This window comes from Chaetodon auriga, chromosome 8 (genome assembly GCF_051107435.1).
Source record: "Chaetodon auriga isolate fChaAug3 chromosome 8, fChaAug3.hap1, whole genome shotgun sequence".
NCBI lineage: Eukaryota > Metazoa > Chordata > Actinopteri > Chaetodontiformes > Chaetodontidae > Chaetodon > Chaetodon auriga.
The window spans coordinates 24391477-24415500 of record NC_135081.1 but is presented as its reverse complement, the minus strand read 5'-3'; the positions used below and the strand labels follow the sequence as shown (position 1 = coordinate 24415500).

The window sequence follows — 24024 nt, the reverse complement described above, 5'->3', positions numbered from 1 at the left end:
GAAGATGGTGGTGCGTGCAGATGCAGCGGCTCCTCTCTGTCCCGATAATGTGGTGTTTACATGTTTGTCTTTGTCAGTGTGTGATTTTACGGTTTCGTCGAGTTTGTCTGTCCCAATGCGCACATACAGCCGTGGGACTCTTTTTGACATCGGCAACACAACAATTCTGCAAGTTGAACCTGGCACACGCTAAGGAGTTACTCGACCTCGGCCTACTCCAGCGGCCCGCTTCGACATCGACCCCCACTACTGCAGTGCACCGCAGAGGAAGTGCCGCAGGCAGTGCAAGAGGAGGCAGAAGCGGGGAAAGCAGCAGTGGTATCCGGGCCAGGGTAGCGGCGAATCCACACAAGCTGGCTATACCATCTATCGTACTCGCCAATGTATGCTCCTTGGACAACAAACTGGACTATATACACCTTCTGAGATCGACCCAGCAGACCGTGAGAGAGTGCTGTGTTTTTGTTTTTACGGAAACATGGTTCAACAACAGCATACCGGACTCCGCCATTCCAGCTCGACCGGCTAACATGCTACCGAGCAGACAGAGCCCTCATTGAAGGAGGTAAGACCCACGGCGGCGGGGTCTGTGTTTACAGCAGGGATGCTTGGTGTCAAGACGCTGTGGTGATTTGTAGACACTGTTCACCCCTCATGGAGTTTATGATCGTCAAGTGCCGGCCTTTCTATCTACCGAGGGAGTTTTCTGCCATCTTGCTAGTTGCAGTCCACATCCCTTCCCTGCTGCAGCAACAATGATAGAGACAAGGCACTGAGGGAACTGTATGGCGCCATCAGTGACCAGCAGACAGCCCATCCAGAGGGACTTCTCATCGTGGCTGGAGATGTCAACCATGCAAATCTCAATAGTGTTTCCTCAGTTGTACCAACACATTGACTTTCCAACACGGGGAAACAACACACTGGACCTGGTTTACACAACACTGAGAGGAGCATACAAGGCCTTACCCCTCCCCCATCTCGGTGCTTGAGACCACATCACTGTGATGCTAATGCCAGCATACAGGCCGAAGGTCAAAGTCAGCAGACCGGTCCAGAAGCAGGTATGGGTGTGGCCAGAGGGTGCCTCTTCAGCACTTCAGGACTGCTTTAACACCACAGACTGGGACATGTTTAAGCAGGCAGCCACCTACAACCACCAGATCAACATCCAGGAGTATTCAGACACTGTTACTGCCTACATCAGCAAATGCATCGATGATGTCACTGACACCAAGACCGTCACAGTACAGGCCAACTAGAAACCATGGCTTATGGGGGAAGTCCACAGGCTACTGAGAGCTCAGAACGCTGCTTTCAGAGCAGGTGATGAAGATGGTCTGAGATCAGCAAGAGCCAACTTGTCCCATGGCATCAGACTAGCAAAGAGGCAGTAGAGCAGCAGGATAACCCGCCCGCTGCAGGTCCTGAAAACATTCCTGGTCGTGTGCTTAAGGACTGTGCAGAGGAGTTCACAGATGTCTTCACAGACATCTTCAACACCTCCCTGAGCCAACCTGCTGTCCCCACCTGTTTCAAGAGTAACAAAGAAGACGTTTCCATCCTGCTTCAACGACTACCGCCCTGTCGCACTGACCCCCATCATCATGAAGTGCTTCAAGTGGTTAGTCATGCACCACATCAAATCTGTCCTCCCACAATCCCTGGATCGCTACCAATTTGCATATCAGGCCAAAGGCTCCACTGATGATGCAATCTCCACCGCCCTCCACTCAGCTCTCACCCACCTGGATAATAAAGACTCATACGTGAGGATGCTGTTCTTAGACTTAAGTTCAGCACCAAGTTCCTAGGTGTACACCTCACTGAGGACCTCTCCTGGAACCACCGAGAGCATCCTGACCAGCTGCATCACTGTGTGGTACGGCGCCTTCACTGTATCCTGCCGGAAGACCCTGCAGCGCATAGTAAGAGCAGCTGAGAGGATCATCAGTGCCCCCCTCCCCTCCCTCCAGGACATTTATAACACACGTCTGGACCCGCAAAGCACTCAGCATTTTGGGTAACTCCACCCATCCCACCCACTGCCTCTTCAGCCTCCTGCCCGCATGAGGAGCCGATGGGCCAGAACCAGCAGACTTAATGAGATGGACAAAAGTCATTTCTCTCTCCTGATTCAGTTTAATAGTAAATAAGTAGTAAGAACTCATTTGGTGAAGGTTATAGCTCATTAATCATGTGCTTCATCATACTGACGTTTACTGCTGGGCTGTTGCCATATCTGTTCTAATATAATGTCAGTCCACATTGACAAATGAGAATTCTGTTACTGATTACATGTTACTGTTCTGTTATTGCTTAAAAGCATTTTTTTTATGTTTTCCTCCCCCCAGAAACTGCATTGGTCAGAACTTTGCCATGAATGAGCTGAAAGTGGCGACAGCCCTGACACTGAAGAAATACGAGCTGATTGAAGACACCACTCAGAAACCCAAGATAATTAGTCGGGTCGTGCTTCGCTCAATCAATGGCATCCACATCAAGATCAAATCTGTTGATCCACAAGCATAAAGAGAAATCCCTGCAAGAAATGCAGTCGACCTGGAAGACACATTATTGAAGATCTGAAGTCTCTTCATTTGGAATATTTTAAGTTTTAATGGTTCAATGAGTAGGATTTAGCGTGATCCATTGGCAGAAATTGAATATTCAAAATGATGCTTTCATTAGTGGATAACATCCTGAAGCCTTTTGAGTTTGCTGCAGCCTGTAACGTCACTGCTGGATGCCACTAAATCTACACACAGGACCTTTAAGTCTGCTTTTAAGCCTATACATTGACAATGAATCACAGTGATCAAATGACAAACTGTGCAGTTTTTCTTTTGCAACTATTTTCAATGACTGATTACTTGCTGAAAAACTTGTAGTTTCTGATCGTTTTCTCACACTGGAGAGATTTTAATGAGACATGCTTGCACTTTATAATGAAAATGGAAGAGGACCTGCAGAATATTGTGGCAGGACATGTGTAATAAATCAGTTTTAAATAAATGTTTGAAAAACAACATTTTCCTGTCTTCAGTCGTAAATGCAATATCCAATACATGGAGCAGTTCTCAGCTCTGAGCATGTTCACAGAGCCCATAACATTGTCTCTGCATTTTTTACTCCATAAACAGAGCTTAAAACTTAACAGAGTTTACTGCCACTGGGTGAAAAGTCACATTTGAACAGTCCTGAAAGTGATTTACCTATGCCGCATGAACTCATTTATAACCAGGAAAGAGGCATCCAGGTCAAGGTTTATCTCCGAACAGTCGCAGGACTGTTCAATACACACTGAGCAACATAATGTTTGGACAGTGCAAATGGTTTTTATCTGCAGACAAATCCAAATGATTAACTCAAAGCTTACGGCACCACTTTCGTGGGATGCCACATGCAGATTTTGGAAAGGTCAAAGTTGTGTGCAACAGGCCTGTCACTCTGACTCAGGGAAATTGTGTGGCGCCTTTTTGCGATGAAGATGGATAACGCAACAAATAAAAAAAGAACTGAGAGGTAAATGATTGCACCTCTTTCAGGTCACAGTCCCAGATGAATCTGCTGGTAACCTGAGAGTCAACAGCTTTAAGAAACTGATAAGATGAATCGTGGAGGGGTGGGTTTCTTGCCCAGCCAAGCTTCTTTGGCATACTTCTTTTTGCGTGGCTCGTTGTGGGTCTCTGATAGATAGGGGGCTGTGACAGGGGTGGGGATGAGGGTGACAGGTTGATAGCAAGTTTCTACCTACGTCCATCACATCCATTTGTCCAGAAGGTGTATTTCCCAGCATCTGCCTTTTTGATATATATGTAAGTGTGATTGTGGTCCTAGTACTGAGTTCCTGTCATGTTACTGGCTTCAAAAGTCAAAAATATCTGGATTGTCTGACTATGTTCATTTTTCTTGTAAATCCATCTGAAATAGTTTGAGTCACCTCTGTCATGTTGACACAATATCACAACTTGACATTCCAGCAACAATGGAAGGTGATTTGTCTGCTAAAATAAACCTTGTTTTCTGTTTTTATCATCACTTTCTCCTGTTTCACTTGATAATTGTTTCTTCACCTGCGGTCAATTTTAAACTCAATTTAATTTTCCTTGTTTTTATTGTTTTATCATCAATGTTATCATTATTTGCTTTTATGTTCCTCACTGTGTGTTACATTTTATGCACAAATGGTGCAGCACAGATAAAGTTTATTATCATGATTGCTATTCCTCCTAAATTGTGGTTCACATGGATGTCTTGACCTTAATTTCACACCCTGGCACCTTGGTTATAATTTAATTAAAAAAATACTTATCTTATCTATCTTATCTACCACCTCGAGACAAGACGCACATTGTCATTGATTGACAGGACCAAGCAGATTCTCCACCCACCTCCGCCTTACGTAAAGCGCACCCAGCTGATAGTTAAATTGTGCTTCACCTGTCATCATCAGCCATCTGCCTGCAGAGTTTGTCCTCTAACGAGAACCAGGCACCTTCTCAATGGGGTTAACTGAGGATTTCGTGAAACTGCAGTCGGGCTGGCCTCGTGTGCATCACTTGTTTGCGCTGCTTTGTCTCGCTGCTGTCGTCTATAAGTTAATTGTCTTGCTCGGCAAAAGAAGGGACGCGTTTCGAAACTATGACGTTTTCCCAGGACCACCCAGCCACTGGCTTTTTGGACATACAAAGGAGGTAATTCAGTGGCTCAGTAACACAGCAGCAACTTCGTTAGCCTGCACGATGCACTTCAACTGATGTTAGGAAGAAATGTATCAGCACAGTAGCAGTGGTACAATGTCACGAGCTATTGTAATACAATTTTGAGGTGCCTGTACTTTACAGTGTATTATATAATATATATATTTCCATTTATACGAGCATACTTAGTGCATACTTTATAAAGGATGTGCAAGTTGTAATACGGCTTCTAAAACAATTTATCAATGCTTTATAGTTTTCATAGGCCAGTAACAGGGACAGATTATGGGTTGTCAGATTATAACGTGTATTTAGATGCTGTCCTCCTTTTTGAAGAGCCACTCTACATAATTAGTTCTTTTACTTGTGATAATGCAAATAATACTAACCTTTACTCAGGAAATATTTTGAATACAAGACTTTAAGATGTAATTGAGCATGTTTAGATTGTGACACTGTTACTCAAGAGGGTCTAAATATTTTTTGGATTGCTGCTCATTAGAGGCAGGCAGTTGGCAAACATCACAGTTCAGGCAAAGGCACAGTCATGGCCAGTGAGTCACTCAAAGTGAAAGGAGTTGCAAAGCATGCAGGCCACATGATTGAGAGGTTTTTGTCAAACTTCCTGTGTTTTTATTTTTACTTTCAGTTTAAACAAGATGGGACAGACTTGGACTTGTTGGTGAAATGGGGACAGGACTACCCTTATGCTTACCCAGTATGGTTTGGTCCCTTTGTTTCTTTGCTCAGCATTCACCATCCAGATTATGTGAAAACCATACTGGCAACAGCAGGTGTGTGAGCAACTATTTTTGTCTTTCCTGAAGTGATACACTATTATAATGGTCAATTCAGAGCTTTTTATAGCGTCTTATGTTTTAGGACATACTTTTTTACTTTTACTTTTAACATCTATGTTAGTATTTGTGTGTTTTTGATATTTGAATTGAATAAGAATTTACCCCCTAGGAATAAAAACAGTATCTACCTACCTATTCAGCAATCTTTTTTATGGGTTTATGAGCACATTGACTACACTATTGCAGTTTAAGGTCAATGTAACAACATTTTTATTTGTTTGCTCCCTCACAGAGCCAAAGGATAATCTGGCATATTGGTTCCTTGAGTCCTGGATTGGTAAGACTACCGTCTGTCTCCTGCAGCATATTTTGGCATATTGCAGAGTTGTTCGTTTAGCTGCTTTACTCACACACAAACTCTCCATTTCTGTCTTCAGGGGATGGCTTACTGGTGTCAAAGGGCCAGAAGTGGTTTCGTCACAGAAGGCTCTTGACCCCAGGTTTCCATTATGATGTTCTGAAACCATACACAAAACTGATGTCAGATTCTGCTAAAACTATGTTGGTATGTGGATGACAATTCATACCACAGAAAGACCATAATGGTGAAGTAATGTTAAAGAATATAGGCTTAGACTGTCTCCATGACATTTTGTGTCAGAGTTGGTGAGTGCGTTGGAGTTTTTTCCGTCTCCTGCAGAGATGTCACATCTGTTCTCTCACTGTTGCCAGGATAAATGGGAACGTTATGCAGATACCAACAAGTCCTTTGAATTGTTTGAGCATGTCAGCCTGATGACACTGGACAGCATTTTGAAATGTGGCTTCAGCTACAACAGCAACTGTCAGACCGAGGGGTGAGTCCATGCAAACCTTTTCCTGCCATTTCAGTTCTACAAGTTTTTTACTGCTTCAGCTGTCTGAATCATGAGTGGAGGAAATGTGGCTTTTAAAGTTTGCCTACGTTCTCATTTCAGTGGAACAAATGCATACATCAAAGCAGTGTATGAACTCAGTGATCTGATTAACCTGCGATTCAGGATATTTCCATACCACAGCGACTTCATTTTCTACCTCAGCCCACATGGCTTCAGATACAGAAAAGCATGCAGGATCGCTCACGGTCATACAGGTAAGACCTAAACACATAATTTGATTAACAACAATCTGAAACAGTTGACAAATAGCAATCATACTGGATTTTATCAATTTGCAAATACTCCTCCATTATCTTGTCTTTTGAAGAGGAAGTCATAAGAAAGAGGAAAGAAGCTCTGAAGGAAGAGAAGGAGCTGGACCGCATACAGGCCAAGAGAAACTTGGACTTTCTGGACATCCTTCTCTTTGCCAAAGTATGTTCAGTGATATCTGCTCCAATCTACTGACTTTCAGAAAATTCTTGTTGAAAACAACACACTGACACCTGACTCACCTCAACTGTTTCTCTGGCACACGAGCCTGTCCAGTGTTTTCTTACCGGATAAAAAAGACAAGATAGTTTTACAAAGGTTGATGAAACAAAGTCAGTGTAGCAGGGCAAAAATTAGCTCAAGAAATAACCTTTCACACCACAACATAAAATCATTCCACCCCTTTCAGCAGGCTGATCACAGGCATGTGTCCAACTTGGGACCATTTTTGAAAATGACTAATTTCCATCAACTACTGTTCAGTAAATATTCTCAGACAAACTAAGATACCCAATAACACCTCTGTAATTCTGTGTTATGTTAAAAAATGTCCTCTGTCAAAACACACGCTGTGGTTTTGGCTTGTCGAGTACCTGGTTTCCAGATTTTTCCTGTTTGCTCTTTGTTTGAAAAGACCCAGTTCTCCTGTATCTGCCAACTCTACTTTTGACCTGGTGAAGGAGCAGACAAACATGTTTGTCTTGTCTCTCTGACTTCGTACCAACCTGACTGCCATTATCTTTATTTTATAGTTTATGCATCATTGTTCTGGTTTCATTGTTCCGTGCTTATTTTAAAAGGTTCTTTGCAAATAAATAGTGACTATCTCTAGTCGATGTAGTTGTGGCACTTTAGCATATAGTTGTTTAATTCTCATGTATTTTGATATTTTTGTCTGTAATTCTTCCTTCAGGATGAGAAGCAGCAGGGTCTGTCAGATGAAGATCTACGAGCAGAAGTGGACACCTTCATGTTTGAGGGCCATGACACCACCGCCAGTGGCCTCTCTTTCATCCTCTACTCTCTGGCCTGCTACCCAGAACACCAAAAGATTTGCAGGGATGAGATCATGCAAGTCCTGGAGGGCAAGGACACCATGGAGTGGTAGGCTTACGAGTTGAAAATATTGCCATATGCAATGCCATCATTGTGTTGTTTAAGAGTATCCACAACTAACAACGTATATCTGTGTTATTTTAAGGGAGGACCTCAGTAAACTTCCATACACTACAATGTGCATAAAGGAATCCCTCCGTCTTTACCCTCCTGTACCAAGAATATCCAGAATTATCACCAAACCCATTACTTTTTTTGACGGAAGGACTCTGCCAGCAGGTTTGTTGTCAGTGTTTTCAGGAAGGTCATGTAGATAAGACAGCATTGTGTTGCATAGTGTAATAATAATGTTTACCTCACTGGCACAAGATCACTTAAATATTGTCTGAAATTGTTTTTTCATAATGGACCTTTGGCCTATATACAGGTATTTACAGTATATAACGTACATTTCTTCCCTGTAAGCAGCTTTAAAGTTTCATCATTTCATAGACATTTTCCTAAAGTTATGTGAGTTTGATCAATGTTTGATCACATAGTGAAACATTGGCCAACAGTCAATGCCTGAACCACTGACTTGTTGCTCATTAATGTTGTAAGTGGTAGTGGCAGCTTTATGTGTCTCACACTAAAACATATTCAGTTTGTATCCATACACCTTGTATGTGTCCTGTCTCTGAACAATCCCAAACTAAAACACACTTTTTTCTTCTTATTTGTAGGTAGTCTCATCGCAACAAATGTGTATGGGATTCACAGGAATGCAGCTGTCTGGGAAAACCCTGATGTAAGTCCAGATGTAATTCTGAGCAAATCTGTGAGAAGTGAAAGCTCACCTTTGCCAACTCACGACATGGTGCACATTATTCCTATAATCAGTGATAACAGTACATAAAAGTATATATAGTATGAGTATGAGTATAAAGTATATAAACGTATGATCCCTCTCTGCTGTGCTGACCCAGCACACTTTACATACAAGTGAAATGTGTGTGAAAGGTGACTGAGTCATGAAATTGGTGAATAATTCATTAATTAATGATTAAACCTTGAGAGGTTAGCTGGCCAGCACCCAGATGATAAACGCCACACTGGCATCTGTTCTTTCTTGTTTCAACACAGGTCTTTGACCCATTGCGTTTCCTACCAGAGAATGCTTCCAAGAGGTCACCTCATGCATTTGTGCCTTTCTCTGCTGGGCCAAGGTTTGTCTCCACCTGATGGCACTGGGGAGGGAGGTTCTCACCTGACAGCTTCTCAATGTCTATTCATTTATCTGACAAAAGTCTGCAATATGTTGATTTTTAAAGGACCTCCAGCCTCCTTTCCACCAACCCAATAACTGCTTTATATTAGGGTTTAGAGGAGATTCTTTTTTAGTCCTCTGATTACGCCATCCTGCTTGAGTAATGTGGATTATTCAATGAAGTCAGTGAAATTAATTATAGACTGGAGTCTACAAATAGAACCACCCTTAATATTTAGTTGAGCTTCCAAATATGGTAAATCAGCAACTGTTGGTCCATTCAACATAATTTGTCCCTGACCATGGATGGTTTATACTTTGCCCCGAGACATTCTGTAAATCAAAATCTGCTTGGAAAGAGGAAAATCAAAAATTCTTTTGTTCATTCATGCACTAATGACAAGACTTAATGTTTTCTCAGTTTAAAAGTAAAGTAGTAGTAAGAACTAATTTGGTGAAGGTTATATCTCGTTAATCATGTGCTTCATCATCCTGACATTTGCTGCTGGGCTGTTGCCATATCTGTTCTAATATAATGTCAGTCCACATTGACAAATGAGAATTCTCTTACTGATCACATGTTACTGTCCTGTTATTGCTTAAAAGCATGTTTTTATGTTTTCCTCCCCCCAGAAACTGCATTGGTCAGAACTTTGCCATGAATGAGCTGAAAGTGGCGACAGCCCTGACACTGAAGAAATACGAGCTGATAGAAGACACCACTCAGAAACCCAAGATAATTAGTCAGCTGGTGCTTCGCTCAATCAATGGCATCCACATCAAGATCAAATCTGTTGATCCACAAGCATAAAGAGAAATCCCTGCAGGAAATGCAGTCGACCTGGAAGACACATTATTGAAGATCTGAAGTCTCTTCATTTGTAATATTTTAAGTTTTAATGGTTCAGTGAGTAGGATTTAGCGTGATCCATTGGCAGAAATTGAAAAATTCAAAATGATGCTTTCATTAGTGGATAACATCCTGAAGCCTTTTGAGTTTGCTGCAGCCTGTAACATCACTGCTGGATGCCACTAAATCTACACACAGGACCTTTAAGTCTGCTTTTAAGCCTATACATTGACAATGAATCACAATGATCAAATGACAAACTGTGCAGTTTTTCTTTCACAACTATTTTCAATGACTGATTACTTGCTGAAAAACTGGTCATTTTCTCACACTGGAGAGATTTTAATGAGACATGCTTGCACTTTATAATGAAAATGGAAGAGGACCTGCAGAATATTGCGGCAGGACGTGTAATAAATCAGTTTTAAATAAATGTTTGAAAAACAACATTTTCCTGTCTTCAGTTGTAAATGCAATATCCAATACATGGAGCAGTTCTCAGCTCTGAGCATGTTCACAGAGCCCATAACATTGTCTCTGCATTTTTTACTCCATAAACAGAGCTTAAAACTTAACAGAGTTTACTGCCACTGGGTGAAAAGTCACATTTGAACAGTCCTGAAAGTGATTTACCTATGCCGCATGAACTCATTTATAACCAGGAAAGAGGCATCCAGGTCAAGGTTTATCTCCGAACAGTTGCAGGACTGTTCAATACACACTGAGCAACATAATGTTTGGACAGTGCAAATGGTTTTTATCTGCAGACAAATCCAAATGATTAACTCAAAGCTTACGGCACCACTTTCGTGGGATGCCACATGCAGATTTTGGAAAGGTCAAAGTTGTGTGCAACAGGCCTGTCACTCTGACTCAGGGAAATTGTGTGGCGCCTTTTTGCGATGAAGATGGATAATGCAACAAATAAAAAAAGAACTGAAAGGTAAATGATTGCACCTCTTTCAGGTCACAGTCCCAGATGAATCTGCTGGTAACCTGAGAGTCAACAGCTTTAAGAAACTGATACGATGAATAGTGGAGGGGTGGGTTTCTTGCCCAGCCAAGCTTCTTTGGCATACTTCTTTTTGCGTGGCTCGTTGTGGGTCTCTGATAGATAGGGGGCTGTGACAGGGGTGGGGATGAGGGTGACAGGTTGATAGCAAGTTTCTGCCTACGTCCATCACATCCATTTGTCCAGAAGGTGTATTTCCCAGCATCTGCCTTTTTGATATATATGTAAGTGTGATTGTGGTCCTAATACTGAGTCCCTGTCATGTTACTGGCTTCAAAAGTCAAAAATATCTGGATTGTCTGACTATGTTCATTTTTCTTGTAAATCCATCTGAAATAGTTTGAGTCACCTCTGTCATGTTGACACAACTTGACATTCCAGCAACAATGGAAGGTGCTAAAATAAACCTCGTTTTCTGTTTTTATCATCACTTTCTCCTGTTTCACTTGATAATTGTTTCTTCACCTGCGGTCAATTTTAAACTCAATTTAATTTTCCTTGTTTTTATTGTTTTATCATCAATGTTATCATTATTTGCTTTTATGTTCCTCACTGTGTGTTACATTTTATGCACGAATGGTGCAGCACAGATAAAGTTTATTATCATGATTGCTATTCCTCCTAAATTGTGGTTCACATGGATGTCTTGACCTTAATTTGACACCCTGGCACCTTGGTTATAATTTAATTAAAAAAATACTTATCTTATCTACCTTATCTACCACCTCGATACAAGACGCACATTTTCATTTGATTGACAGGACCAAGTAGATTCTCCACCCACCTCCGCCTTACGTAAAGCGCACCCAGCTGATAGTTAAATTGCGCTTCACTGGTCATCATCAGCCATCTGCCTGCAGAGTTTGTCCTCCAACGAGAACCAGGCACCGTCTCAATGGGGTTAAATGAAGATTTCGTGAAACTGCAGTCGGGCTGGCCTCGTGTGCATCACTTGTTTGCGCTGCTTTGTCTCGCTGCTGTCGTCTATAAGTTAATTGTCTTGCTCGGCAAAAGAAGGGACGCGTTTCGAAACTATGACGTTTTCCCAGGACCACCCAGCCACTGGCTTTTTGGACATACAAAGGAGGTAATTCAGTGGCTCAGTAACACAGCAGCAACTTCGTTAGCCTGCACGATGCACTTCACCTGATGTTAGGAAGTAACGTGTCAGCACAGTAGCAGTGGTACAATGTCACGAGCGACTGTAGTACAGTATTGAGGTGCCTGTACTTTATATTAGCATTCGTCGTGCATACTTTATAAAGGATTTTCAAGTTGTAATATGGCTTTTGAAGCATTAAACAAACAATTTATCAATACTTTATAGCTTTCATCGGCCAGTAACAGGGACAGATTATGGGTTGTCAGATTATCACGTGTATTTACCTGCTGTCTTTCTTCCTCCCTTTTAAGAGCCACTTCGCATAACTAGTTCTTTAACTTGCGATAATGCAAATAATACTAACCTTTACTCAGGAAATGTTTTGAATACAAGACTTTAAGTTGTAATTGAGCATGTTTAGATTGTGACACTGTTACTAAAGAGGGTCTAAATAATTCTTTTATTGCTGCTCATTAGAGGCAGGCAGTTGGCAAACATCACAGTTCAGGCAAAGGCACAGTCATGCCCAGTGAGTCACTCAGAGTGAAAGGAGTTGCAAAGCATGCAGGCCACATGATTGAGAGGTTTTTGTCAAACTTCCTGTGTTTTTATTTTTACTTTCAGTTTAAACAAGATGGGACAGACTTGGACTTGTTGGCGAAATGGGGACAGGACTACCCTTATGCTTACCCAGTATGGTTTGGTCCCTTTGCTTCTTTGCTCAGCATTCACCATCCAGATTATGTGAAAACCATACTGGCAACGGCAGGTGTGTGAGCAACTAGTTTTGTCGTTCCTGAAGTGAAACAGTATAATAACATTACAGTCAATTCAGAGCTTTTTATGGCCTCTTATGTTTAAAGGACATACTTTTTTACCTTAACTTTTAACACCTACACGAGTACTGTTTTATGTGGATATTTTATACTTGTGTTATGCACAATTCAGTGGACCCTGTGGTTCATTGGTGTACTGTTGCTGTGACATAAGAATTTACCCCCTAAAAACAGTACCTACCTACCTACTCAGCAATCTTTCTTTTGGGTTTATGAGCACATTTACTGAACTATTGCAGTTGAAGGTCAATATAACAACATTTTTATTTGTTTGCTCCCTCACAGAGCCAAAAGACAATCTGTCATATAGGTTCCTTGAGTCCTGGATTGGTAAAACTACCTTGTCTGTCTCCTGCAGCATATTTTGGCATATTGCAGAGCTGTTTGTTTAGCTGCTTTACTCACACACAAACTCTCCATTTCTGTCTTCAGGGGATGGCTTACTGGTGACAGGAGGCCAGAAGTGGTTTCGTCACAGAAGGCTCTTGACGCCAGGTTTCCATTATGATGTTCTGAAACCATACACAAAACTGATGTCAGATTCTGCTAAAACTATGTTGGTATGTGGATGACAATTCATACCACAGAAAGACCATAATGGTGAAGTAATGTTAAAGAATATAGGCTTAGACTGTCTCCATGACATTTTGTGTCAGAGTTGGTGAGTGCGTTGGAGTTTTTTCCGTCTCCTGCAGAGATGTCACATCTGTTCTCACACTGTTGCCAGGATAAATGGGAACGTTATGCAGATACCAACAAGTCCTTTGAATTGTTTGAGCATGTCAGCCTGATGACACTGGACAGCATTTTGAAATGCGGCTTCAGCTACAACAGCAACTGTCAGACCGAGGGGTGAGTCCATGCAAACCTTTTCCTGCCATTTCAGTTCTACAAGTTCTTTACTGCTTCAACTGTCTGAATCATGAGTGGAGGAAATGTGGCTTTTAAAGTTTGCCTACGTTCTCATTTCAGTGGAACAAATGCATACATCAAAGCAGTGTATGAGCTCAGTGATCTTATTAACCTGCGATTCAGGACATTTCCATACCACAGCGACATCATTTTCTACCTCAGCCCACATGGCTTCAGATACAGAAAAGCTTGCAGGATCGCTCACGGTCATACAGGTAAGACCTGAACACATAATTTGATTAACAACAATCTGAAACAGTTGACAAATAGCAATCATACTGGATTTTATCAATTTACAAATACTCCTCCATTATCTTGTCTTTTGAAGAGGAAGTCATAAGAAAGAGGAAAGAAGCTCTGAAGGAAGAGAAGGAGCTGAACCGCATACAGGCCAAGAGAAACTTGGACTTTCTGGACATCCTTCTCTTTGCAAAAGTATGTTCAGTGATATCTGCTCCAATCTACTGACTTTCAGAAAATTCTTGTTGAAAACAACACACTGACACCTGACTCACCTCAACTGTTTCTCTGGCACACGAGCCTGTCCAGTGTTTTCTTACCAGATAAAAAAGACAAGATAGTTTTACAAAGGTTGATGAAACACCACAACATAAAGTCATTCCACCCCTTTCAGCAGGCTGATCACAGGCATGTGTCCAACTTGGGACCATTTTTGAAAATGACTAATTTCCATCAACTACTGTTCAGTAAATATTCTCAGTGACCAGTAATATACCCAATAACACCTCTGTAATTCTGTGTTATGTTAAAAAATGTCCTCTGTCAAAACACTCACTGTGGTTTTGGCTTGTCGAGTACCTGGTTTCCAGATTTTCCCTGTTTTGCTCTTTGTTTGAAAAGACCCAGTTCTCCTGTATCTGCCAACTCTACTTTTGACCTGGTGAAGGAGCAGACAAACATGTTTGTCTTGTCTCTCTGACTTCGTACCAACCTGACTGCCATCATCTTTATTGTATATTTTATGCATCATTGTTCTGGTTTCATTGTTCCGTGCTTATTTTAAAAAGTTCCTTTCAAATAAATAGTGACTATCTCTAGTCGATGTAGTTGTGGCACTTTAGCATATAGTTGTTTAATTCTCATTTATTTTGATATTTTTGTCTGTAATTCCTCCTTCAGGATGAGAATCAGCAGGGTCTGTCAGATGAAGATCTACGAGCAGAAGTGGACACCTTTATGTTTGAGGGCCATGACACCACCGCCAGTGGCCTCTCTTTCATCCTCTACTCTCTGGCCTGCCACCCAGAACACCAGAAGATTTGCAGGGATGAGATCATGCAAGTCCTGGAGGGCAAGGACACCGTGGAGTGGTAGGCTTACGAGTTGAAAATATTGCCATATGCAATGCCATCATTGTGTTGTTTAAGAGTATCCACAACTGACAACGTATATCTGTGTTATTTTAAGGGAGGACCTCAGTAAACTTCCATACACTACAATGTGCATAAAGGAATCCCTCCGTCTTTACCCTCCTGTACCAAGAATATCCAGAATTATCACCAAACCCATTACTTTTTTTGACGGAAGGACTCTGCCAGCAGGTTTGTCGTCAGTGTTTTCAGGAAGGTCATGTAGATAAGACAGCATTGTGTTGCATAGTGTAATAATAATGTTTACCTCACTGGTAAAACATCAATTAAATATTGTCTGAAATTGTTTTTTCATAATGGACCTTTGGCCTATATACAGGTATTTACAGTATATAACGTACATTTCTTCCCTGTAAGCAGCTTTAAAGTTTCATCATTTCATTCACATTTTCCTAAAGTTATGTGAGTTTGATCAATGTTTGATCACATAGAGAAACATTGGCCAACAGTCAATGCCTGAACCACTGACTTGTGGCTCATTAATGTTGTAAGTGGTAGTGGCAGCTTTATGTGTCTCACACTAAAACATATTCAGTTTGTATCCATACACCTTGTATGTGTCCTGTCTCTGAACAATCCCAAACTAAAACACACTTTTTTCTTCTTATTTGTAGGTAGTCTCATCGCAACAAATGTGTATGGGATTCACAGGAATGCAGCTGTCTGGGAAAACCCTGATGTAAGTCCAGATGTAATTCTGAGCAAATCTGTGTGAAGTGAAAGCTCACCTTTGCCAACTCACGACATGGTGCACATTATTCCTATAATCAGTGGTAAGAGTATATAAAAGTATATATAGTATGAGTATAAAGTATATCAACATATGATCCCTCTCTGCTGTGCTGACCCAGCACACTTTACATACAAGTGAAATGTGTGTGAAAGGTGACTGAGTCATGAAATTGGTGAATAATTCATTAATTTATGATTAAACCTTGAGAGGTTAGCTGGCCAGCACCCAGATGATAAACGCCACACTGGCATTTCTTCTTTCCATCTTGTTTCAACACAGGTCTTTGACCCATTGCGTTTCCTACCAGAGAATGCTTCCAAGAGGTCACCTCATGCATTTGTGCCTTTCTCTGCTGGGCCAAGGTTTGTCTCCACCTGATGGCACTGGGGAGGGAGGTTCTCACCTGACAGCTTCTCAATGTCTATTCATTTATCTGACAAAAGTCTGTAATATGCTGATTTTTAAAGGACCTCCAGCCCCCTTTCCACCAACCCAATAACTGTTTCATTACGGTTTAGAGGAGATACTTTTTTAGTCCTCTGAGTACGATATCCTGCTTGAGTAATGTGGATTATTCAATGAAGTCAATGAATGTAATTACAGACTGGAGTCTACAAATAGAACCAGACTTTATGTCATAAGTGAATTTAACACTCCTGATTCAGTTCAATAGTAAAAAAAAAGTAGTAAGAACTAATTTGGTGAAGGTTATAGCTCGTTAATCATGTGCTTCATCATATTGATATTTACTGCTGGGCTGTTGCCATATCTCTTCTAATATAATGTCAGTCCACATTTACAAATGAGAATTCTCTTACTGATTACATGTTACTGTCCTGTTATTGCTTAAAAGCATGTTTTTATGTTTTCCTCCCTCAGAAACTGCATTGGTCAGAACTTTGCCATGAATGAGCTGAAAGTGGCGACAGCCCTGACACTGAAGAAATACGAGCTGATAGAAGACACCACTCACAAACCCAAGATAATTCCTCAGCTGGTGCTTCGCTCAATCAATGGCATCCACATCAAGATCAAATCTGTTGATCCACAAGCATAAAGAGAAATCCCTGCAGGAAATGCAGTCGACCTGGAAGACACATTATTGGATCAAGGGACATCTGAAGATCTGAAGTCTCTTCATTTGTAATATTTTAAGTTTTAATGGTTCAATGAGTAGGATTTAGTGTGATTCATTGGCAGAAATTGAATATTCAAAATGATGCTTTCATTAGTGGATAACAACCTGAAGCCTTTTGAGTTTGCTGCAGCCTGTAACATCACTGCTGGACGCCACTAAATCTACACACAGGACCTTTAAGTCTGCTTTTAAGCCTATACATTGACAATGAATCACAATGATCAAATGACAAACTGCAGTTTTTCTTTCGCAACTATTTTCAATGACTGATTACTTGCTAAAAAACTTGTAGTTTCTGATCGTTTTCTCACACTGGGAGAGATTTTAATGAGACATGCTTGCACTTTATAATGAAAATGGAAGAGGACCTGCAGAATATTGTGGCAGGTCATGTGTAATAAATCAGTTTTAAATAAATGTTTGAAAAACAACATTTTCCTGTCTTCAGTTGTAAATGCAATATCCAATACATGGAGCAGTTCTCAGCTCTGAGCATGTTCACAGAGCCCATAACATTGTCTCTGCATTTTTTACTCCATAAACTGAGCTTAAAACTTAACAGAGTTTACTGCCACTGGGTGAAAAGTCACATTTGAACTGTCATGAAAGTGATTTACCTGTGCCGCATGAACTCCTCTATAACCAGGAAAGAGGCATCCAGGTCAAGGTTTATCTCCGAACAGTTGCAGGACTGTGCAATACACACTTAGAATACAGGTAGTTATCATTTGTGGGTCAAAAGTAATTCAAATTTTATTTACAGCCATATGATTACAAAATCCTCACGGCCACTAAACAGTGGTGACTAAACAGTCCAGTAACTAGAAACATAGAAAACTAACATGGCCAACAAAACATTTAAAAGTCAATATACCTGATAAGGTCAAAGGTCAAATATGAGCAACATAATGTTTGGACAGCGCAAATGGCTTTTATCTGCAGACGAGTTCAAATGATTAACTCAAGGCTTACGGCACCACTTTCATGAGATGCCACATACAGATTTTGGAAAGGTTAAAGTTGTGTGCAACAGGTCATAAACAGTGATAGCTGGAAGTCTGCGGTCAAACCTCAATGAAAACTCTGACTTTCATGCACAAGTCACCATCTAGTGGCCTGTAGGGCAAATAGACACTTCAGTTGATGTAATATTGGTCTAATACCTGTAAATGAAAAGTTTCATTGAGTAAAACACTTGATCACATTTCAACAAGTTTTCAAATTAAAAAGCAGCCCTGTGTTTTGTTAGAAGCTGGCTTCATGTCTGGATTCTGACTTTCCTGACTTTTCACAGTAAAATATCGTATTTAAAAGTACTTGTTTTGCCATTTGTTAATAACAGCATTATGAAAATACTACAGAAGTGGAAAAAAAAATGTTGAAATGCGTTTAATAGAAAAAAAACAACTTTACATACAACACATCAAAAACGCTGCTATCTTAAACTCAATTTAATTTTCCTTGTTTTTTTGTTTTATCATCAATGTTATCATTATCTGCTTTTATGTTCCTCACTGTGTGTTACATTTTATGCACGATTGGTGCTGCATAGATCAAGTTTATTATCATGATTGCTATTCCTCCTAAATTAAATAAATAAAAATTAATTTAAAAAATATATACTTATCTATCTTATCTACCGCCTTGCTGCCGGACGCACATTGTCATTTGATTGACAGGACCAGGCAGATTCTCCACCCACCTCCGCCTTACGTGATGCGCACCCAGCTGAGAGTTTAAATTGCGCTTCACTGGTCATCATCAGCCATCTGCCTGCAGAGTTTGTCCTTCAGCGAGAACCAAGCAGCGTCTCAATGGGGTTAACTGAGGACTTCGTGAAACTGCAGTCGGGCTGGCCTCGTGTGCATCACTTGTTTGCGCTGCTTTGTCTCGCTGCTGTCGTCTATAAGTTAATTGTCTTGCTCGGCAAAAGAAGGGACGCATTTCGAGACTTTGATGTTTTCCCAGGACCACCCAGCCACTGGCTTTTTGGACATGCAAAGGAGGTAATTCAGTGGCTCAGTAACACAGCAGCAACTTTAGGTTAGTTAGCCTGCACGATGCACTTCACCTGATGTTAGGAAGAAATGTGTCTGCACAGTAGCAGTGGTATAATGTCACGAGCTAAAGTAGTACAATTTTGAGGTGCCTGTACTTTACAGTGTAAAGTGTGTGTGTGTGTGTGTGTGTGTGTGTGTGTGTGTGTGTGTGTGTGTAGATATAGATAGATTTATACTTTCATACTTAGTGCATACTTTATAAAGGATTTGCAAGTTGTAATAAGCTTTTAAAGGAATTTATCAATGCTTTATAGTTTTCATAGGCCAGTCACAGGGACAGATTTTGGGTTGCCAGATTATGACATGTAATTGGCTGCTGTCCTCCTTTTTGAAGAGCCTCTATATAATTAGTTCTTTACTTGTGATAATGCAAATAATACTAACCTTTACTCAGGTAATATATTGAATGCAAGACTTTAAGTTGTAATTGAGCATATTTAGATTGTGCCACCCCATTCAAGAGGGTCTAAATACTTTTTGATTACTGCTCATTAGAGGCACGCAGTTGGGAAACATCACAGTTCAAAAAGGCACAGTCAAAGCATGCAGGCTACATGATTGAAAGGATTTTGTCAAACTTCCTGCTAAACCTGTCTCTTTCAAGGGCTTTAATTTCCCCTTTTCCCTAGTGTTATGTGATTGTCTGTCTGTTCCCCTGTTTGTCAGAGATGGGTGTGTCCCTGCACTCAGCCGCCTCGCCCTGTCAGCAGCGCACCTGGCGCATCAGCCTGATTAAGGTACAGGATACAAGGGAGGCTCCCTTTGTTGCCTGTTGCCAGATTGTCCTGATTCATTTGTGGCTTCCGTGTTTTTTCCTCGTGTACGTACTCAGGGGCCGTCATTTTCTCCATGTGCTCCTTTTGTCAATGTTGAATTTCGAAAAAACGAGATAAATTTCGGGGGTTCCTGCTTTAATGCAGTGTGATTTTCAGACAGAAACCCCGCTCGTTTCTTCGGACCAGGCTATGGTACATTCTATGTTGCGTTTATTGTGAGGCAAGGCTCTGACTTGGGCTGAGGCACTGAATGCCAACATTGTCATGAGTACCCTGTCATTCACCGAGTTCGAGAGAAAAATGAGACTGGTCTTTGATCACCTTAATTACTCCGGTAACGCCTCCAGTTCTCTTCTGAGACTCTCACAGGGGAATCGACCAGCCACGGATTACGGTGGAATTCCTCACATTGGCTGCTGACGGCAGCTGGAATGTCACAGCATTGTGGGGGGGCGTTCCTCTGGGGACTAACCAAACAACTACAAGATGAACAGGTGACTCAAGTATAGTCTCTAGTCTGCTCTAGTGGACCTCGCCATTCTGATCGACAACTGCCTGCGACAGAGACGACCGGAGAAAGCTGCTCGCACATTGCCCGGCTCCCTCCTCTCTCCTCCACCTCCACCTCCACCTCCAGAATCTGCTGTCAGAGCTGACCTGCCACCAGTGCTGCCTAACTGGCCTGTGGAGGAAGAAAAGATGCAAATTCGAAGAGCTCATTTGTCCTCCACCGAGCACCTCTGCAGGATCCAGGCAGGTAAGTGTGTTTATTGTGGACAAATGGGTCACATTCTATCTTTCTGTCCCATTCAACCAAAAGAGCCGGCTCGCCAGCAGGCATGGGGGTACTGACGGGTCTAGTCTCGAATAACTGTAATTACCCCATCAAAGGTAAACTTCAAGTACGTGCTTCATTTTTGTGTGGGAGGGGAGGTTCATTCCCTGCTAGCGCCGTTGGACTCGGGAACCGAAGACAACCTGCTGGATAAACGCATTGCGGAGGATACGGGCTGCAGTCAGCCGATTAAGGCGGACGTTCTGAATGGCAGAGTCCTCACCACTCCCATCAAAATGATAATCTCCAGTAATCACCATGAGAATATCTCTTTCCTGATCATTCATGAACCACATACTCCGTTGGTGGACACGATTGGGTTCAGGGGAAGATTGTAGGTTGGAGCTCCCACTGTCACTCATTGTGTCTCCGTTCAGCCCTACCTCCAGCAAGTGGTGTACCCGACGCTGCAGCCTCTCCTCCAGAACCATCTGATCTCTCCAAAGTTCCCCAAGCTTACCATGACTTAAGGGAGGTGTTCAGTAAGAAGTGGGCCTTGTCTCTCCTGCCACACCGTCCCTACGACTGTTCTATCAACCTTCTCCCCAGTGCGTCTCTGCCTGCCAGTCCGCTTAACAGCCTTTCCCGCCCAGAGAGAGCGTGAAGGAACAGTACATCAAAGACTCTCTGGCTACAGGAATCATTACATCCTCGCCTCTGGGGGCAGGTTTCTTTTTTGTCTCCAAAAAAGACAAGTCTCTCAGGCCATGCATAGGCTTCCGGGGGTTAAATGACATCACCGTAAAAAAACAAGTATCCACTACCCTAGTTAACTCTGCATTTGAATCCCTCCAGGAGGCTAGCATCTTTTCTAATTTGGATCTCTGCAACACCTAACACCTAGTCCACATAAAGGAGCGGGACGAGTGGAAGACAGCTAACGCCTTGGCTGTTTTTCAGGCCCTTATCAATGATGTTCTTAGAGACTTCCTAAACATATTTTTTTCGTGCACCTGGATGATGTCTTCATTTTCTTCTGCTCTGGGGAGTCTCAAAGCTTGGGTGCTTGGGTGCTTAGTGCTTGTGCAACCTAACCCAGAGAGACAATTCACTGTAGAGTTGGATGCTTCTGATACAGGGGTAGGGGCGGTGCTTTATCAACATATGGGTCCTGAGAATCCCCATCTGTATCCCTGTGCCTTTTTCTCCTGCCATCTCTCTCCTGCAGAACGCAGCTATGACATGGGAAACCGGGAGTTGCTGGCTGTGAAACTGGCTCTGGACGAGTGGAGACACTGGCTAGAGGGAACTGACCACCCCTTAGTGGTTACTCCCTTGCCTACATCAAGGCTGCTAACTCACGACAGGCTAGATTGGCCCTGTTTTTCAGTTGCTTCAATTTTTCTCTGATTAACAGACCAGGGTCCAGAAACACTAAACGTGACACCCTCTCCCAGCAGTTCTCCCCCGCTGAGCCTGAGGCTGTGCCTGATACCATCTTGCCTGACGATTGGGTCATAGCTGCTCTCACATGGGCGATCGAGGGGGTGGTTTGTGACGCCCAGAAACAACATCCTGACCCAGGTAACGGACCAGCTAACAATGGATTTTGTTCTTTAAACCATCTGTACCCAGGTCCTAGACTGGACTCATTCCACCCACTTCGTCTGCCATCCAGGAGCCAACCATACCATCTTGCTATTACAGCACCACTTCTGGTGACTGTCACTGGAGGCTGAAACCCAAGAGTGTGTCGCTGCCTGCACCACCTGTGCTTGGAGTAAAGCCTCCCACAAAGCACTGGCTGGACTTCTTCATCCTCTGCCTGTTTCTGGGAGACCCTGGTCACACATTGCTTTGGACTACATCACTGGGTTACCACCCTCAATGCCCAAAGAGTCATTCAGAGTGAAAGGAGTTGCAAAGCATGCAGGGCACCTGATTTCGTCAAACTTCCTGTTACGATCCGCGAAACCTGTCTCGTGCTAGTGTTTCCATTTCCCCTTTTCCTTAGTTTTATGTGGCTGTCTGTCTGTTCCCCCAGCCAACTCCGCCCTGTCAGCAGCACACCTGGCGCACATCAGCCTGATTAGGGCACAGGATGAAAGGGAGGCGCCCTTTGTTGCCTGTTGCCAGATTGTCCTAATTCATTTGTGGTTTCCGTTTTTTCCTTGTGTAAGTACTCAGTGGCTGTCATGTTCTCCACATGCTCCTTTTGTCGAAGTTGGAATTCTTTTGTTTGGACTGCCACTTCATGTGTGCTTTTTGTTTCAGTGCCTTCCTGCCTTGTGAGCGTTTGTGCCTTGCCTCAGCCCATGTCACGGAGCTCCTTTGGTTCAGTGTTTTGTTTCCACTCAGTTTGAGTGCACTTTCTTTTCCTAGTTTTTTCCCCACTCCTTTTGAATGCGCCTTTTGTTTATGAATGAAATTAAATAAATTTCTTTTGTTTGACTTTAGTCCGTCTCTGGTCTGCATACTTGAGTTCGAAAGAAAACATATCCAAAGGTTTATCAAACCTTAAAACGTCCTGTGTTTTTATTTGTACTTTCAGTTTATAGACTTGGACATGTTGGTGAAATGGGGACAGGAGTACCCTTATGCTTACCCAATATGGATTGGTCCTTTTCTTTCTTTCCTCTCCATTCACCATCCAGATTATGTGAAAACCTTACTGGCAACGACAGGTGTGTGAGCAACTGTTATTGGTCCTGAAGTGATACACTCTTATGACATTGTAGTATCTATCTAAGTACGAGTCTTTCTTATGGGTTTATGAGCACATCGACTACATTGTTGCAGCTGAAGGTCAATGTAACAACATTTTTATTTGTTTGCTCCCTCACAGAGCCAAAAGATAATCTGTCATATAGGTTTATTGAGTCCTGGATTGGTAAGACTACCTTGTCCGTCTCCTGCAGCATATTTTGGCATATTGCAGAGTTGTTTGTTTAGCTGCTTTACTCACACACAAACTCTGCATTTCTGTCTCCAGGGGATGGCTTACTGGTGTCAGAAGGCCAGAAGTGGTTTCGTCACAGAAGGCTCTTGACCCCAGGTTTCCATTATGATGTTCTGAAACCATACACGAAACTGATGTCAGATTCTGCTAAAACTATGTTGGTATGTGGATGACAATTCATACCACAGAAAGACCATAATGGTGAAGTAATGTTAAAGAATATAGGCTTAGACTGTCTCCATGACATTTTGTGTCAGAGTTGGTGAGTGCCTTGGAGTTTTTTCCGTCTCCTGCAGAGATGTCACATCTGTTCTCTCACTGTTGCCAGGATAAATGGGAACGTTATGCAGATACCAACAAGTCCTTTGAATTGTTTGAGCATGTCAGCCTGATGACACTGGACAGCATTTTGAAATGTGGCTTCAGCTACAACAGCAACTGTCAGACCGAGGGGTGAGTCCATGCAAACCTTTTCCTGCCATTTC

At 42.2% G+C, this 24024-nt stretch overlaps 2 protein-coding genes across 8 annotated transcripts in view; both read left to right on the top strand.

Moving 5' to 3' along the window:
- Positions 1–24024, top strand: part of LOC143324140 (cytochrome P450 4B1-like) — a 45936-nt gene that overhangs the window by 16690 nt on the left and 5222 nt on the right. For 2 of the 7 annotated variants that reach the window (XM_076736363.1, XM_076736362.1), the window contains exon 12: positions 2355–3031. In XM_076736363.1, coding sequence (XP_076592478.1) covers positions 2355–2532 — 178 coding nt within the window. In that variant the 3' untranslated portion in view covers positions 2533–3031. Of the gene's footprint in view, positions 1–2354; positions 3032–11722; positions 11945–12583; positions 12729–13080; positions 13126–13227; positions 13356–13522; positions 13648–13767; positions 13923–14035; positions 14143–14847; positions 15039–15135; positions 15270–15712; positions 15778–16110; positions 16194–16710; positions 17401–18581; positions 18976–23131; positions 23265–23425; positions 23471–23572; positions 23701–23867; positions 23993–24024 lie in introns of those variants that run through there. The other 5 variants (XM_076736368.1, XM_076736367.1, XM_076736365.1 and 2 more) reach the window with 5 other exon arrangements.
- Positions 4468–10185, top strand: cyp4t8 (cytochrome P450, family 4, subfamily T, polypeptide 8). Its single transcript, XM_076736369.1, has 12 exons — positions 4468–4697; positions 5353–5497; positions 5796–5840; positions 5941–6068; positions 6236–6360; positions 6481–6635; positions 6749–6855; positions 7607–7797; positions 7895–8028; positions 8472–8536; positions 8872–8954; positions 9629–10185. Exons 1-12 carry the CDS (start codon positions 4506–4508, stop codon positions 9804–9806), a joined length of 1548 nt encoding a protein of 515 aa, XP_076592484.1. The 5' UTR covers positions 4468–4505; the 3' UTR covers positions 9807–10185.